General features: G+C 48.6%; 1 protein-coding gene across 1 annotated transcript; it reads left to right on the forward strand.

Annotated features, from left to right (window-relative positions):
• The first annotated feature begins 15,323 nt into the window (after nt 1-15,323).
• On the forward strand, nt 15,324-16,696 carry LOC124667760 (protein RADIALIS-like 3). Its single transcript, XM_047205012.1, has 2 exons — nt 15,324-15,677; nt 16,350-16,696. Exon 1 carries the CDS (start codon nt 15,405-15,407, stop codon nt 15,666-15,668), a length of 264 nt encoding a protein of 87 aa, XP_047060968.1. The 5' UTR covers nt 15,324-15,404; the 3' UTR covers nt 15,669-15,677; nt 16,350-16,696.
• Nucleotides 16,697-17,185: the final 489 nt, after the last annotated feature.

The raw sequence follows: 17,185 nt of genomic DNA on the forward strand, positions 1-17,185 counted from the left end.
CGGACGAAAATTTCACCGGATTTGGGCGTGGGGAGCGCCAACGAGTGGGGATGCTCTAAATCTTCGCGTGGCACTGGCAAAATTTCTCGCAATTCCATGGCCCCCGTGGCCAACCGAGGAACATAAGCAGTCACAGGACCATGGCATGGATGAAGGTATCGCAACCTGATCATGGCAAAAGGTCAAATTCCTTCTCCAGCGATATCGGAGACGTCGGGGTTGGGGAGATCCATGCTTTCTTTTTGGGCAAGGGGAGAACCAAGATATTGGAACAGATTCTCCAATGCGCGGCTACATATTGGATGGCCGGGATTGTGCCAAGCTGCAAGGTTTGTCATGTGATATGTATGTAAAGAACCTTACGCAGCAGAATACAGAAATTCAATTCGGCTCCCGGGTGCGTATGCTCCCTCTACCAAAAAATCATATTTCGAAATGTCGAAAAATTTGGAAAAAAAATTCTACATGTACATCTCCATAATATACGTGCGTTCGTCAAGTTTCACGAAAAACCAATATTTTGTGTGGTCTATATAAAAAAGAGAAAGTTTATCTTGTGAAAAGCATTATTTTTAGCACTGAATTTTGTCTTTTTTACACACGTCACATGAGAAGTCGATTTTTTATGAAACGACTTTGTGAGCACGTAGCACGTGAAGATGTAAGTACGAACTTTTAGTTTCATTTTTTTTAAAATTTAAAATGTATGTAAGATGCTTTTCAAAATATAGGGTGCATATGCACCCATGTTCCAAAACACCGCTCCCGAATACAGAATAGAGATATATTGGTAGTGCACATAGAACCTTGGCCTCTGAAATAAAGAAGTTAATAGCATAATACTACCATGATCTAGACGAAATTTACGAAATAGTACCACTTTACGTTTTGGTATTTTTGCGAACTGATAGCGTTTCTGACAGCAGTGCTCACCTGTCGGATTGATGTGGACACTAACGGACAGCGAGTTCTGATGGCCGTTCCCTTTGGAACCCATTGTCAGAGCCTATTTGCTGACATGGACCGAACAATACTTGTCAGCTCACATAAAGAAATCTAAAGAATATCTCTTCCATCTACAAATAGACGTATGAGATTTATCTATATATATATGTATCTTGACACTAATCTCAGACATCTATTTATAAACGACTCCTATACCCCTCTTCTTCTCTCTCTACCACGGATGGGACTGGGACATGCCCATGCCGTGGCTCTGCTAATAAAGTCCTCTCCTGTGTTAATCCAATGGGTAGCCCGAAGAATTACCCACAAGAAGTTATAAAGTTTGTTTTCTGTTAAAGATAATATCATTTCTATAATTTCAGATGGCCTAGTGTAATACACTTGCTCAGTAGCTCTATCATACGGCCGGTTCATTGTCTTAAGTTTGTTTTGTAGAGGCCTGCTCCGGTGCTCCCCCCTAAATTAGGTTGAAGGGTTATAGATATTTTTTTCAGTGTTAGGTCTATCAAAACCTATATACAACATATATATACTCGTATATATTGATACGGTATGTGTACGTCGCGTAAGAAAAAAAATGAGGTCACATGATTAGTTAACGATCTCATCCGCCTAAGTACTGTCCCACGTCGTGCATGCCTTGTTTTGCAAAACCGAATACTAGATACGTACAAAAACGAGGTACAACACAACATGGGCCATACGGGCCTATACAGGGCTGCACAGATGGTGAATTTACGCTCATATTATAATCGTGCACCCCCTTACAAACAGGTATGGGAAGATCTCCACCATTGTTGTGTTTGACACCCCCATAATTTTTTCAAGGCAGGAGCACCGGAGCAGAAGTGTGTTCTGTATTCCAGAAAGCTACATCATAAATATATTTTTGATAAGTTTATCTGCGTGATCGAAATGACTAAGGAAAACCTAACTAGCGTTTAAGGCGATAATAATTCAACACAATTCCTTCAAACCACCGCAGGGCGCCGGGGGGCCAAGCCCTAACCACCGCACCCCCTCCCTCAAGCAGGCTCCCTCCCGCCACTGCCGCCGGCATCTGCCGTGGTGGCGGCGGCCCCTGGCGCCGAAGGTGCTGGGGTGGAGGAGCGGCGGCATTTCTTTGGTGCGGCTGGGGCGGCACCGGTGACTTTCGGCGTTGGCAGAGGTTGGGGCGTCATCCCCAGCCTGGCGGCGGCAGCCCTACTCGCTGGATTGCGGCAGCGGCGGTACTCGCTGGATGGCGGCGGCTTTGCTGCGGGTCTAGGTCCCCCACCTAGGCCCGTCGTCCTGAGGCGGTGCGGAGGGGCGTATGGCGGTGGATCGGTCGGTGGAGGGGTTGCAGAGAAGGTGTTACGGCAGCGGTGGTCCTCGGTGGTTGCTGTCAGCGGCGGCCTTAGTGCAGCTTGTGGCGGCGCGACCAGGACTCGATCGCGGCTGTGTAGCCTGCTGGTTCCCGCACCCCAGGGTCGTTCGTCTTGCCGGATCTTCGGTGTGACATGCGGCGAGGATGGCCGTTTGCGTGGGGGCTTGGCCTGTGTAATGGCGGTGGTCCTAGGGTTCCTCATGCGCCAAGACGAAGACCTTCTAGAGGTTGATCTTCTTCATCGAGCCGGAGTGATGAGTTCCGGAAGGCTCCGCCGGCGAATGGAACAGTGCATCTTATGTCTGGAGTTCGCTGAATCGGGTGGTATTCGGTTGCGCGCACCCATACTTTTATTCCGACCGTTTGGTTCTGGAGGGAGCGGCGCGAAGCTATTTTTCTGTGTTGCATCAAGTGACTATGGATCCATGAAGAAAGTCGGAAGAAGAGAATTTCATGAAGACCGAATGGGAGGACTAGCTAAGGGAGGTTCAAGTCTCCGCGCTGTTAAGGGACTTGCTTGCTGTTCCGGGCTTCACAACAGCGGTATGAATGTGGGAGCGACAACACAGGTGAAGTTCAGAGTCCTAACTTTCAGGGTGAAAACCCAAGGTCTGGCCTTAACTGGTTGTGTCTGACAATGATCTTGTTGGAGGCATTGTTTTGAGAGTGGGGACTATCTTGAGGGTGAAAACCTAAGATCTTCGGGCGACGACGATGTTAGAGCATTGTTCCCTTCTTGACGGCGTTATTTTTGGAGAGTCTGTATTTTAGGTGTTATCTTGGTGATGGATGTATTGCTGTTGTTAGGCTCAAGATACTGTAGCGGGACTTCATTTCTTAGTTTTCTTTTCTTTTTTGGTTGTGTGCATCTGTACTGCCATTAGGGTGGTGCGTTGTTGCAGAAGCTGGATGTAATTGATATCTTTTGATATTAAAATATTCCCTTTATCGAAAAACTTCCTTCCAACCTTATTTCGAAGCGGCACTTAACGGACCAACGGTTTTAAGCGGCACGCCTGTAAATTAACCAGTCGACCGGGCGTTTAGTTTCCCTTCACCTGTGTGGATGCAGTGCCATGCATTTGAGATGCTGACATTGATCGATCCTGCGCCTTTGTTCGCGCGCTGGGGGGTGCGGGCACTAGTGGAAAACAGGGCTTCCGTGGGAGCCTTTTGTCGCGGGCGCGCCTGCACCCGCGACAAATGGCCTGGCCACGTCGCCCGAAACCATGTGGAGCGGGCGGGGCCTTTGTCGCGCCCTTTTGTCGCGGGCCGTATTACGACCCGCGACAAAAGAGGTCTGAGGCTGGCGCCTCCTGTCGGCACCCCTTTTGTCGCGGGTCGTAATACGGCCCGCGACAAAGGGCCATGCCTATATATATAGAAGCAGCCAGCCACCCCCCACCTCATTTTTTCCTTGGTGGTGAAGGTGGAGGTGTATGCTAGCTCATTTTTTCTACATGTGCACAAGAGGTGTTTGATGGAATGCTTGTGAGAGGGATGCCACTTGGTTTTATTTGATAAGATTTCTCCTCTTTTTGATCCTAAAAGGTTAGCAACTATTTTCTCGACTATATATATATGCATAGTCCGTACAATACTAATTTTAGCAAGGTGATTGCATCGATACATATATAATTGTACTTATGATGCGGATGAGTCATCCATGGATGTACGGTAACCGATGTGCTCCCGCTTTCGGAGAGGGCGTTAATTCTTTCCTGCTTGTGGCCGAGGCCAACAAGTCGAAGCAAGGTTTTATGTGCTGTCCATGTCTAAAATGTAAGAACGAGAAGGATTACTCTTGCTCAAGAGACATTAAGAGCCACACGCTTCGGTTTGGATTCATGTCCAGCTATAATGTTTGGACCAAGCACGGAGAAGAAGGGGTTATGATGGAAGACGGCGATGAGGAAGAAGATAATGATGACCAGTACCGATCTATGTTCTCTGAATGCTTTGATACCGCAATGGACGACAATGAAGAAGAAGGAGGTGAAGAACGGGCATCACATGATCCTGTTGATGATGATCTTCGTCGGGCCATTTCTGATGCAAGAAGAGACTGTGGCACGGATATGGAGAGGTTGCAGTTCGACAAGATGTTAGAGGACCACAACAAATTGTTGTACCCAGGTTGTGAAGATGGGCATAGAATGCTGGGTAGCATATTGGAATTGCTGAAATGGAAGGCAGAGGTCGGTGTGGTCGACTCGGGATTTGAGAAATTAATGATAATATTAAAGAAGTCTGTTTCCAAGAAATAATGAATTGCCCGTCGGTACATATGAAGCAAAGAAGCTTGTCCGCCCTCTAGGATTAGATGTGCGAGAAGATACATGCATGCATTAATGATTGTATCCTCTACCGCGGTGAGAAGTACGAGAATTTGAATAAATGTCCGATATGTGGTGCATTGCGGTATAAGATCAGAAAAGATGACCCTGGTGATGTTGAGGGCGAGCCACCCAGGAAGAGAGTTCCTGCGAAGGTGATGTGGTATGCTCCAATAATACCACGGTTGAAACGTTTGTTCAGAAACAAAGAGCATGCCAAGTTGTTGCGATGGCACAGGGAAGAACGTAAGAAAGACGCGATGTTGAGGCACCCCGCCGATGGTCGGCGGTGGAGAAACATCGGGAGAGAGTTCCCGGATTTTGCGAGGTGAGGCAAGGAACTTATACTTTGGTCTAAGTACGGATGGCATGAATCCTTTTGGGGAGCGGAGCTGCGATCCACGGCCACGACCCGTGACTCTATGTATCTACAACCTTCCTCCTTGGTTGTGCATGAAGCGGAAGTTCATTATGATGCCGGTGCTTATCCAAGGCCCAAAGCAACCGGGCAACGACATTGATGTGTACCTAAGGCCATTAGTCGATGAACTTTTGGAGTTGTGGGCCAAACCAGGTGTACGTGTGTGGGATGAGCACACGGAGCAAGAATTTGACCTACGAGCGTTGCTATTTGTAACCATCAATGATTGGCCTGCTCTCGGTAACATTTCGGGACAGACGAACAAAGGATACAATGCATGCACACACTGTTTAGATGAGACTGAAAGTAAATATTTGGGAAAAAGCGAGAAAAGTTGTGTACCCGTTCAATCGTCGTTTCCTTCCGCGCAAGCATCCCTTAAGGAAAAAAGGCAAGCATTTCGATGGCGAGGCAGACCGCCGTCCGAAGCTTGTCCCCCGTAGTGGTGCTGATATAGTTGACATGGTCAAGGATTTAAATGTTATCTTTGCAAAGGGTCTAGGCCGGTCAACCTGTTCCGAAAGACGATGACGGACACGCGCCCATGTGGAAGAAGAAATCTATTTTTTGGGAGCTAGAATATTGGAAAGTCCTGGAAGTCCGCTCTGCAATCGACGTCATGCACCTGACCAAGAATCTTTGTGTGAATATTCTAGGTTTTCTGGGTGTGTATGGAAATACAAAAGATACACCAGAAGCACGGGAGGACCAGGAACTTCATAAAGGACGAAACGGCAATCATCCAGGGCAGTTTGTAGGGCCTGCCAGCTACGTTCTTACCAAACATGAGAAGGAGATCTTTTTTGAAGCCCTATTCAGTATCAAGGTTCCGTCTGGTTTCTCGTCGAATACAAAGGGGATAGTAAATATGAAGGAGAAAAAATTCCAGAACCTGAAGTCCCATGAGTCATCACGTGCTTATGACACAATTGCTTCCGATTGCATTGAGGGGACTTCTACCGAGAAAATGTTCGACTAGCCATTGTGAAGATATGTGCATTCCTCAACGCAATTTCTCGGAAGGTAATTGATCCAGAAACTTTGTCGGGATTACGGGAAGATGTGGTCCAATGTCTTGTCGGCTTCGAGTTGTTGTTCCCACCATCCTTCTTCAATATTATGACGCACCTCCTCGTTCACCTAGTTGAAGAGATTAGAATTCTCGGTCCTGTATTTCTACACAATATGTTCCCCTTCGAGAGGTTCATGGGAGTCTTAAAGAAATATGTTCATAACCGAGCTAGGCCGGAAGGAAGTATCTCAAAGGGAGTTTTGTGTTGACTTTCTTCCTGACCTTAAGCCGATTGGTGTTCCTGAATCTCGGTATGAGGGGAGGCTGACTGGAAAAGGCACACTAGGAAGGAAAGCAACGGTGTGGAGGGACAAGATTTCTTTCAATCAAGCACACTACACAGTTCTATACAATTCCAGCTTGGTGGCTCCGTACATCGAGAAACATAAGAATGTTTTACGAGAAATAAACCCGGGCCAGCCCGAGTCCTTGATTACATCTCAACACATGAATACCTTCAGTAGTTGGTTGCAAAGACATCTCATTAATGACCCATCTGTTGTGGAGCAGCTGTACTTGTTGGCCAGGTTACCATCTTCAAACATATGTACATTCCAAGGGTACGAGATAAATGGGAATACATTTTACACGATCGACCAAGATAAAAAGAGCACCAACCAAAACAGCGGTGTCCGCTTCGATGCAAAAGACGAGAATGGGCAGACCACCACATATTATGGATACATAGAGGAGATATGGGAACTTGACTATGGTCCCACTTTTAAGGTCCCTTTGTTTCGGTGCAAATGGGTGAAGCTCAGCGCTATACATATTGACGATAAGTACGGTATGATAACAGTAGATCCCAACAATCTTGAGTACCTGGACGAGCCTTTTGTCCTAGCCAGCGAGGTGGCTCAAGTTTTCTACGTGAAGGACATGTCTAGCAAATCAAGAAAAAGAAATTAACAAAAGAATACATCAACCGAGGAGCCAAAGCGCCACATAGTTCTTTCGGGGAAAAGAAACATCGTGGGAGTGGATGACAAGACAGACATGTCAGAAGATTATAATAAGTTTAAAGAAATTCCACCCTTCACGGTGAAAATTGACCCAAGCATCTTGCTAAATGATGAAGATTCTCCATGGCTACGGCGTAGAAGATCACAACACTAGATGGCGATGTAATAATGTATTCTTCATATATAGTTCCCAAGACAATCTCTACATTTATGTAATAATGAGAACCCTTTCCCCAACATTGTTAGAGGAGACGGAGTCTTTCACGGGATTGCATGGAAATTTTTCATAGGAACGGCACCGCTTCTACTTTGTCTTATTCCTTCGACAGGCCGTCGTGCGCTACATGCTTTATCTCATCGAGCAGTGCATCCACCCACGCGTCCTTATCCTGCCGACACCTTTAGTCGCGGTTGCAGCCACCAACCGTGACAAAGGTTACCGACACATCCTTATCCTGCCGACGGCTTTAGTCGCGGTTGCAGCCACCAACCGTGACAAAAGGCCCTCCTAGATAAGCCTCCCCCTGTCTTTTGTCGCGGTTTGAGCCTCCACCCGGGATGAAAGTTTCGCGCGCCACTTCGTTCCCGCCTATTTTCTTCCCGCATTCCCGCCATTTTTCCACTATATATATGTAGGCTTGGACTCATATCCGCAAACCTCATCACTCTCTCCCATGGCTTCCATCGTATGTCTAACACCCCGGGAGGCGGAGGCGCTTTGCGCCTCGAACTACCCCTGCCCGCCCGGCTACCGCGTCCCGACCGGCTGGTTGCTTGAGCGTCGGAGGCGTACCGGTCCCTCCTATCCCTCTTGGTGTGCCACGCGAGATGGCCATCACGAACCACTACTATTTCGAGCTCACGCCCGAGCGGCGGAGGAATCCCCGGTGGCAACCCGACTACGGCCCGACTTGGGACAGCTTCTTCATCAATCGGCGTGAGAGGGCGGTTGCCGAGTACGAGGAGGACGGCCCGCCTCCTTCGAACTTCAACGAGGCCGGCCGTCGGATGTGGTGGCGCGGCCGGACTCTCCAGAGCGTCCTGGCTTATCGTGGCCCCCGCCTGCGCTACCCTCAATCCCAGCCCACGCGTGCTCACCCGCCGAGGTTGGACAACCGCGACCCCGATGCTAGCGACGATGACGTCGGCGACTATGATGACTACAGTGGCGAGTATTATAGGGCTAGGCACGACTATGATTGAATGGCTCCAACATTCGAATCTGGCCATGTATCTTAATTTTCAGTTGAGCTCTGTACTTTAATTTTAGTTCAATCGTAATAAATTTCGTGTCAACCACTTTATTGAACAAAACCAACCGACATCGACTTTATAAACTAAATTTAAACTAATAGAACCGACAACGACTTTATTGAAATTACAATAAAATAGATAAATTACTAGTCTAGTCTCTACTCGTCGTCGGAGGTTGTCTCCGTCCAAATGTCCTCCCACTGAGGGTCATTTTCGGTCCAAGTTGTATTCGAGTTCTCGAGCTCGAAGGCGGCAACGGCCCGACGGTGGCGCCTGTCGGACCTGCGTTGTGCCCTAAGGTTAGCAAAGAACGCGTCGGTGTTGTCGACATCGTTGGGGAACTGCGCCCTCCACCGGCGCATCAAGCGCTCGTCGCGCTCGGCGATGGCGATCCTGCGCTGCACCGGCGGTGCCGGCGACGGTCCTCGTCGTCGACGAGGCACTGCGGCGGCGCGAGGAACTCCGCCTCCTCTAGCGATTCAACATCCGGGAAGTTCATGTCTCGCCCGGCCGCCGAAAGCGCCACGTCGCCGCGTCGTAAGCACGCGCCGCCGGCTCCGGCGTGTTGTACGTGCCGAGGGTGAGGCGGAAGCCGGCGGCGCGTATCTCGGCGGTGAACCTACCGCTCGGGACGCACTCGAACGCCACGGAAACCGGACGCCCCTCGACGACGTGGAGGCATGCTGGAGATAAATGAGCGGAGGCGGTGGAGACGTGTGGTTGCGCCCGCACTCGTCGCTCTACATAGCGCACGCGGGCAGCGACGGGGCGAGGCACGTGGAAGCGGCGGCGACACATGGCGAGGCACGTGTAAGCTACGGCTACACACGTCGCACGCGGGCAGCGACGGGGCGAGGCACGTGGAAGCGGCGGCGACATGTGGCGAGGCACGTGTAAGCCACGGCTACACACGTCGCACGCCGGCAGCGACGGGGCGAGGTGCGTGGAAGAGGCGGCGACACGTGGCGAGGTGAAACCTTACTCGGTGTCACTCCGCATATCATTAGGGGTGAAACATACACGACTATGTTCATTGTGAGATGCAACTACTTATATGGATGTCATATTCATGTTCATTGTATTTTTCTGACAAATTTTCATATATAACACTTTTCTATTTGATTTACCATTTAAAAGTTATTGAAATAAGAAAAAACAAAAAAGAAAAAAAACAGAGCTGATCCGTGTCCAACGGCTCCAGGCCGTTGGATTCAAACGGCCGGAGCCGTTGGATGCGGAGTGCCACGGATCGGCCAAAAGGGCCTTTTGTCGCGGGCGGTGGCTCAACCCGCGACAAAAGACCCCCTTTGTCGCGGGTGGTAGCTCAACCCGCGATTAAAGGGGGGCCTTTTGTCGCGGGTTGAGCCACCACCCGCGACAAAGGGGGGTCCGTATATAACTGACGCGTCGCGGGCGGGCCGCCCACCCGAAACACCCGGAGGCCAAACCCTAGCGAAAATAGCGCCGCCAGGCTGCCGAATTTTCGCGCCGCGCCTCCGCCGCCGCCGGCCGTCTTCCGCGCCTGCGCCGCGCCTCGCCCTCGGCCGCCGCCGCGCGCCTCACGCCGCGCCGCGCCTCGGGCCGCGCCGCCGCCGGCCGTCTCCCTGCCTCCGCCGCCGCCGGCCGTCTCCCTGCCTGCTGCGCCGCGCCTCGCCCTCGGCCGCCGTCGCCGCCGCGCCTCGGGCCGCCGCCGCGCCCGCTGCAATCGAGGTAGCGCCTCGGGCCGCCGCCTCGGGCCTTTTTTTTCTTTTTTTAATTACTGTAATTGTTTTTAATTTAGTTTTTACATTTCTGTATCTGTAATTTAGTTTTTAATTTTCTGTAATTGTTAGTTGTTTTATGTAATTTGTTAGTTAATTTGTTAGTTGTTTTAGTTTTTAGTTAATTTGTTAGTTTTTAGTTAATTTGTTAGTTGTTTTAGTTTTTAGTTAATTTGTTAGTTGTTTTAGTTTTTATGTAATTAGTAGTTAGTTTGATAGTTAATTTGTTAGTTTTTATGTAATGTGTGATAGTGCAACTTTAAAATGATGAAGAACATTGTTATTTGAAGAAGGACACAACCAACTTAGTTGCACACATGGATGCATCCTTCCCTCGCAATCACTCGACGCCGCAACTCCCCTCTCTCTCCCTCTCCTCTACCTCTCGCAAACACCCCCGACGCCGACACAGGCCCTCTCCTCTCCCTCTCGCGCAATCACCCTCGTCCCGTGCTCCCTCTCCCTCTCGCGATCACTCGACGCCGCAACTCCCCTCTCTCCCTCTCCTCTACCTCTCGCGAACATCCGAGCCTCTCGCAAACACGCATCGCCGACACCCTCTCCCTCTCGCAAACAAGCGTCGCCGACTCTCCTCTCCCTCTCGCAAACACGCGTCGCCGACACCCTCTCCCTCTCGCAAACACGTGTCGCCGATTAGGGTTAGGGTTTGGTTTGTGTTTGATTAGGTTTAGGGTTTGGTTTGTGTTTGATTAGGGTTAGGGTTTGGTTTGTGTTTGAACATGTACTTATCGATTTAATTCTTTTGCAGAAACAATGGATCAATTCGAACGGGACTTGGAACAGGAAGACATATTCGCGGACATAATCCGCGATGGTACAGAAGCCGACCGAGAAGACCGCGACTCCGGTGATGGAGAAGCCCGTGACTCCGGTCATGGAGAAGCCGACGGCTCCGGTGACGGAGAAGCCGACGGCTCCGGTGACGGAGAAGCCGACGGCTCCGGTCATGACGAGGTATTAATGGAATTCTATATGTACATATGTATTGAGGCATTAGTATAGAGGCATTAATGCAATTCTATATGTATTCTCTTAGGCCTCCGAAGATAAGATAGAGAAACGAGGCCCGGCAAAGAAGTTGTCCAAAAAGACCACTTCACAATTGAAGCTATATCACCGGAAGGCCAACCGGTGGTACCCGCGAATGTCGGAGTGACATTCAAAAATCAGTGCGGAGTTGTGGTTAGAGATCGTATCCCGATCACTGTCGAGAGAATGGAACAAGACCAAGAATGTGACCGAAAATCAGGTTGCCGATAGGTACAAAGACACACTTTTCAGCGACCTCATGGCACATTTCACTTTGCCAGATTTGGGATCGGAGTCTGAGAATGCTAAGCAGCGGGCACTAGTGAAGAAATGGGCTCTTAAGAAGATGGGGGAACTTTTCCGGGCGTATAAGAACCGGTTATGGAAAAATTATAAGAAAGACAAGAAGCCTCCATTATTCGAGAACTACCTAGCGAAGCAGGAGCATAACTGGGAAGAATTTGTGAGGTACAAAGAATCAGAGGAGGCTGTGAACCTGTCAACGAAAAACAAGAAGAATGCAAACGAAAAGAAATATCACCATCACACGGGGCGAGGGGGCTACGGAGTAGCCATGCCTAAGTGGGATGCACAAGAGGCTGAGATGGAGCTGAACGGGATCACTCCAGAACCCACGCGAGAAGGATGGGACACTAGGGCTCGAAATTGGTTCCTCGCGCATGGCTGTGAGTATGACATGAAGACAGGGAACATTGTTGAAAGTGACACCAGGGTTAGGGTACCCGAGGCAAAAATGGATTGAAGTGACGACGAGATATAAAGGCGGGAAAACTAAAGTTTGCTCCCGATAGAGAGAAAGACTTGCTGACGCTTGTCCTCGGTAATCCCGAGAAGGGAGGACGAACAAGAGGCTTCGGCCCTAGTGTTCCATGGTCGCTTGGGTTTCCGGCCGACGCGGAGACTTATAGAAGCCGAGCGAGAGCTAAACAACGCCATCTGGAGGTGCGGAATGACCGGATGGCCGAGTTCCAACGCCGACTTGACCAGCAGCGGCGGGAGCTTCAGCGGCAGCGGCGGGAGATAAATGAACTAAAAGGACAGCGCCCGCCGGATAATACCGCCGACATATCTCGGCAACGAGACAGCGAGCGTGGCCGACTCGGAGGCCCCTTCTACACGGATGATGATAGATGCCGGTCCTGGCGACCCCTTGGATGGAATCAAGGAGCAAACACCTTGTGATCTCCATGAGGTGTTCGGGAAGGTTTCGTTAAGGTGGCGGTCGGCTATGTCTTACCGGCATTTGGACCTGAAGGTGAGCCGGTAACATGGCATGGCAATCCGATTCCAGCTGGCTATGCTCGTGTCGGGGTGGATTCAGTTGTCCCGTCGTGGGGGACATTGGAGCTCGATATCCCTGGAGGTGATGGGGGGCTTACACCCGAGAGAGGTGCTTGGGAGAAATCATTCTCACGGGAAAAGAAGAACATCAGGCTGCCGAGGCTGGGTAGCACCTAGTACCGGTCGTCCCAGCAGGTCACCATCACCTCCTCCAGGCGATCGCAGGCCACCATCACCTCCTCCTACTGATCACATGTCGCCACCATCACCCCGTGGGTACGACGTCGACCACGACATCGGTAGTCCATCTCCATCTCCAGCGCCGCCGCCTCCGCCCAAAAAGACTCGGAATGCACCCATCCGGAAGCGTTTCAAGAGTCCTGTCCGCAAGATGTCGCCCCTCCCAAAAGTACCAAAGGTTCCTCCCCCCCCCGTCCTTACGATCGTACCCCGGAGGAAAATGATGCCATTGTTAAGAAAATCAATTATGATTTTTTTCATAAGCCAAAACCTCCTGCGCCAGCCATACACGAGAGAAGCAAATAGAATATGCTACTAGTTTTCTGAACACACCATCGCGAGTATGACTTACACGAGAAGAAGGATGACTATACACGCACTCTTGCGAAGGTAATTGACCAAAAGAAGGCTGAAAAGGCTAAGGAGAAGGACATTGCGGCACGAGCAAATCATCGGCTAGAAGTGCAACCGAGAATAAGTCAACTTCAACAAGTGCACCCCTCAAGGCCAAGCCAACGACAAAAGGCAAAAAGAGAAAGGAAGTTCCCCTCCTCGGTGCTCAGCCCAAACAATCGATCCCAGCACTCAAAGTGCTTAATGTTCCCAAGGTGTACCAGGAACAGCATGGTGGTATCGATATGGAAGAAGCTGCAAGGCTAGCGGCTGCATGTTCAGTTACCGTGGAGGAATTGCTACTTGCAGCGAGATGCTTGCACTACCCATTGCTGATATAGCTCCTAAATTTGTCTACGGGACCGACTTGGTCAGCGGAGAGCGGCTGCATAAACTGCCAACACATATGCGGAATTTGCATCGAGTGGTACCTTGATGCATGCAAGGAGAACATAATGTACATCGTGGCGAGTATACCATGGGAATATTACTACCGAAAGGAGGAGATCCATATTGAGATGAATGAACTCTGGCGAGTTATTCAATCTAGATGCCCTCGACAAATCTCTCATGAGTTGCTATTGCTTGTAAGTTGTTAACTACATATAAGTTCATTTTCATTCAGTTCATGTTCGTTTTCATTGCATATATATACTCATTATATGTTATGTGTTCTCTTATGCAGACTGAAGATCAGTGAATGCAAAAGTAATAATATTATCAATGCTGGGTTTATTGACCCAGATAAAATACATGTTGAAACATAAACGCGAAGAAACGGGGGGAAACCTACTAAGGTTTTTGGGGGAGCAATATTTCTGTGATTCAATATTGTTTTTCCTTACAACTACGAGTGAGAGTCTTAATGATCTTTTATGCACATTCAATTTTTCTTACTCGATGTTAAGTGTAATTCCTGACGTATATGCATAACATGTGCAGCTTCCACTGGATTCTACTAGACATTCAACCTGATAAGGGAATAGTTGAAGTAAAAGACCCACCGAGTAGAGGCGTGGACGGGTTCCGGGACTTGCGAAGTTGCTCCAAGTGTAATTTCCTTCATCGCCGCGCTTTATCATTCGTGAGATATCAATTAATTATCCACTCATTCAATCATTCTTTTGCACTGGCAGGGCTTGGACCGCTTTCAAGAGACATCGTAAGGACGGTACCTAGGCGGAGAAGCTAACATTTACTCCTGTACCGTGCCCCCGGCAGCCACAAGGGACGAATCTATGTGGATACTACGTTTGCGAGTCCATTCGCATGTTAACCACTGAGAAGCAGAACAATAATAAATTCGACGTAAGCAATAACATTCACAACTTTATTTATTATCATCAATATTTCGTTATCAAGACTGATATAGTCATACTCATCTCATTTTCGTATATAGGTCGACTTCATGTGGGACAGACTCCAACCAAAGGAACACGCACTAGGAATCGCGGAGGAACTGGCGGGACTTTTGATTAAAGAAGTACTAAACAACAAAGGCTTGTTTAGTCCAAATAGATGCTCTACCTCCAAATAGACGGTCGTTAGTACCGCTTGTCGATCGTGAGCTAAATGTATATATGTAGGGAATCTACGAATATGTGTAAGGGGAATCGACTTTTGCTTCCAATATTTGTTTGATCGATCTACATATATATATATATATTGAATGAACGTGTACAACTTCTAGTAGCGTACAAATATATGCAACTTCTATTTTCGAACGAAAAAAATGAAATAACAGGCGGTCGGTGGCGGGGGGGGGGGGAGGGGTGCTGCACCCCTCAAACCCTAAAGCAGCAGCGTTGTGCGCGCGCCACGTAGAGGGCCTTTTGTCGCGGGTGGTAATACCGCCCGCGACAAAAGGGCCTGTGCCGTGCGCGCCCCGCGGCTGCCACGTGGTGGACCTTTTTGTCGCGCCTCCGTTGTCGCGGCTGGCCGCCCGCGACAAAAGGCCCTTACCACCCGGAACAAAAGGCCTGTTATCTACTAGTGGGGATCAACCAATCTATGCATATGTGTCAGCCCAAGCGTATCGCAGCACTGGAATCTATACATTCCAAAGGGAGCACCTTTGCCCAGAAAAGTTCAGAATCTCCTTAGCCTGACTGATCTTTCAATCTCCAAGCCAATGGCAAGCCCAAAGGGTCTATAAATATGGAACACCGTAGCAGCACAGCGGTCATCAAAACCATCGGAGCTTCTGAAGATCAGAAAACTTCAGCGCGCTAGCTAGCTGGTTAGTTTCCGAGAAAGATATACTAATTCCTATCCAGGTCGAGATGTCTTCTGTGTCAAGGAGCTCATCCCGCGGCGGCGCCAACGCGGAGTGGAGCACCAGGGAGAACAAGCTGTTCGAGGAGGCCCTGGCCTACTACGGCGAGGGCACGCCCGACCGTTGGCTCAAGGTGTCCCGCGCCATGGGCGGGACCAAGACGGCCGATGAGGTGCGCCGCCATTACGAGATCCTCGACAACGACGTGAAGCTCATCGAGTCCGGCAGGATCCCGTACCCCAACTACAACGCACAGGGGTCTTGGAACTGATTGATCAAGGTAACCAGAACTCCACCTGATTCCTGTTTCGTGTTCATAAGTACATACAAGCGCCAGCAAACAAAGTAATCGTGATTTCAGTCATTTGTTTTAAACTATTAGTAAGTGAACCATGCCCTAGCTAGGTTGATGTTATCAATTGGCACAATAAACAGCATCGGAATGCCGTTTTCACGAGCTCCAGATATACTGTAATTAGTCTAGCGTGCGTGCACTATTACACGAGCAAAACGGACGGTGTCATGCACGCACAATCTGCTTGCCATGAATGCATGCGGCAATCTGTCATCCGTCGGTTTGCAAGACGACACAGGGTCTGGCTGTCTGTCCTCTAGTGTAGGCGTGTAGCTTCACTTGGGGACTTATAACTGACATGCACTTTAGCTCACCCTTTCATGTCTTTATGCATAAGAGGCCGGAACAAAGTACTTGTTCTCTTCCGTAGATGTCTTTTGCATAAAGGCTGTGAATTGAAGTCTGTCCTGCGCTCTTTGGGGACAAAACCATGGTTTTTACTCATTGAAGAGGAAGCTCTGCATTCCAACTACAGAGCCCGTTTTGTGAAGGGAACCCATTTTGCCAAATCTGCTATCGATTGCCCAGTTCTAAATTTGAGAGCTCGAGATAAGTTAACTTACAGAGTTTATAATTTTCTTTATTTATTTATTTCAGGAGCGAAGCATCTGAAGGGACTGCAAACATGAAAATCTGTTGATAATCTTGCGTCCTTAGCTGGGAATATGTTATTGAAGCAAGCATACTAATATGATGTTATTGTACTAAGAAGATTGTGGCTTCTTGGTTAGGAATAAAATGAAGAAACTATGCGTGCGTGTGCATATTTAGGTTTGTAAGAAAATCAATTAAGTGCCCTAGTTCTTGCACAAGCAAGCCTATATTTTCCATTCCATGTAGTTTTTACTCCTTCCCAATAAATGATGGAGTAAACATCAATGATGTAAATCCCCTGTACTTGTGTGTAGTGTACTAGTGTTTATCAAATCGTGGTTGGTAGAATATTCCTGTTGTTGGTTCAACGCACATATGCTTATATTTGCACTTTATCGTACCTTCCGACCAACAAGATGTAGGCACGTAGCTAGATGTGACTATGTGGCATCTGATTTTTTTTAGAAGGGACCATAGTCCCAGCATCTTCATTGATTGAAGCATGTAAATAATAAAATCATAGGTCACATTAGGTTGATACATGAATCAACCATCTAAAAATTAAGACTTCCATTGCCAAACCTTTCTTTATGGAAATTATCATGATGATTGCATGGGCTATCTGGACCACTAGAAATGACTTCATTTTCAAGGCTGTCAATCCAAGCATTTGCAGATGTCGCAAGAAATTCAAAGATGAAATGGCCCTTCGCTTATATAAGGTAAAAAGGAAACATTACATAGGTTTATCCTCTTGGGTCCAGCAGTTCAGATAGTTTTTTTTTTCCTTTTCACTTCTTTCTTTTCCTTTGAAGGAATTTGGGCCGTCTATTTTTAAG

The sequence above is a fragment of the Lolium rigidum genome, chromosome 6, assembly GCF_022539505.1.
Source record: "Lolium rigidum isolate FL_2022 chromosome 6, APGP_CSIRO_Lrig_0.1, whole genome shotgun sequence".
NCBI lineage: Eukaryota > Viridiplantae > Streptophyta > Magnoliopsida > Poales > Poaceae > Lolium > Lolium rigidum.

Excerpts from the sequence above, each read along its gene's own strand:
- LOC124667760 (XM_047205012.1), top strand. The coding sequence starts at position 15,405 with ATGTCTTCTGTGTCAAGGAGCTCATCCCGCGGCGGCGCCAACGCGGAG.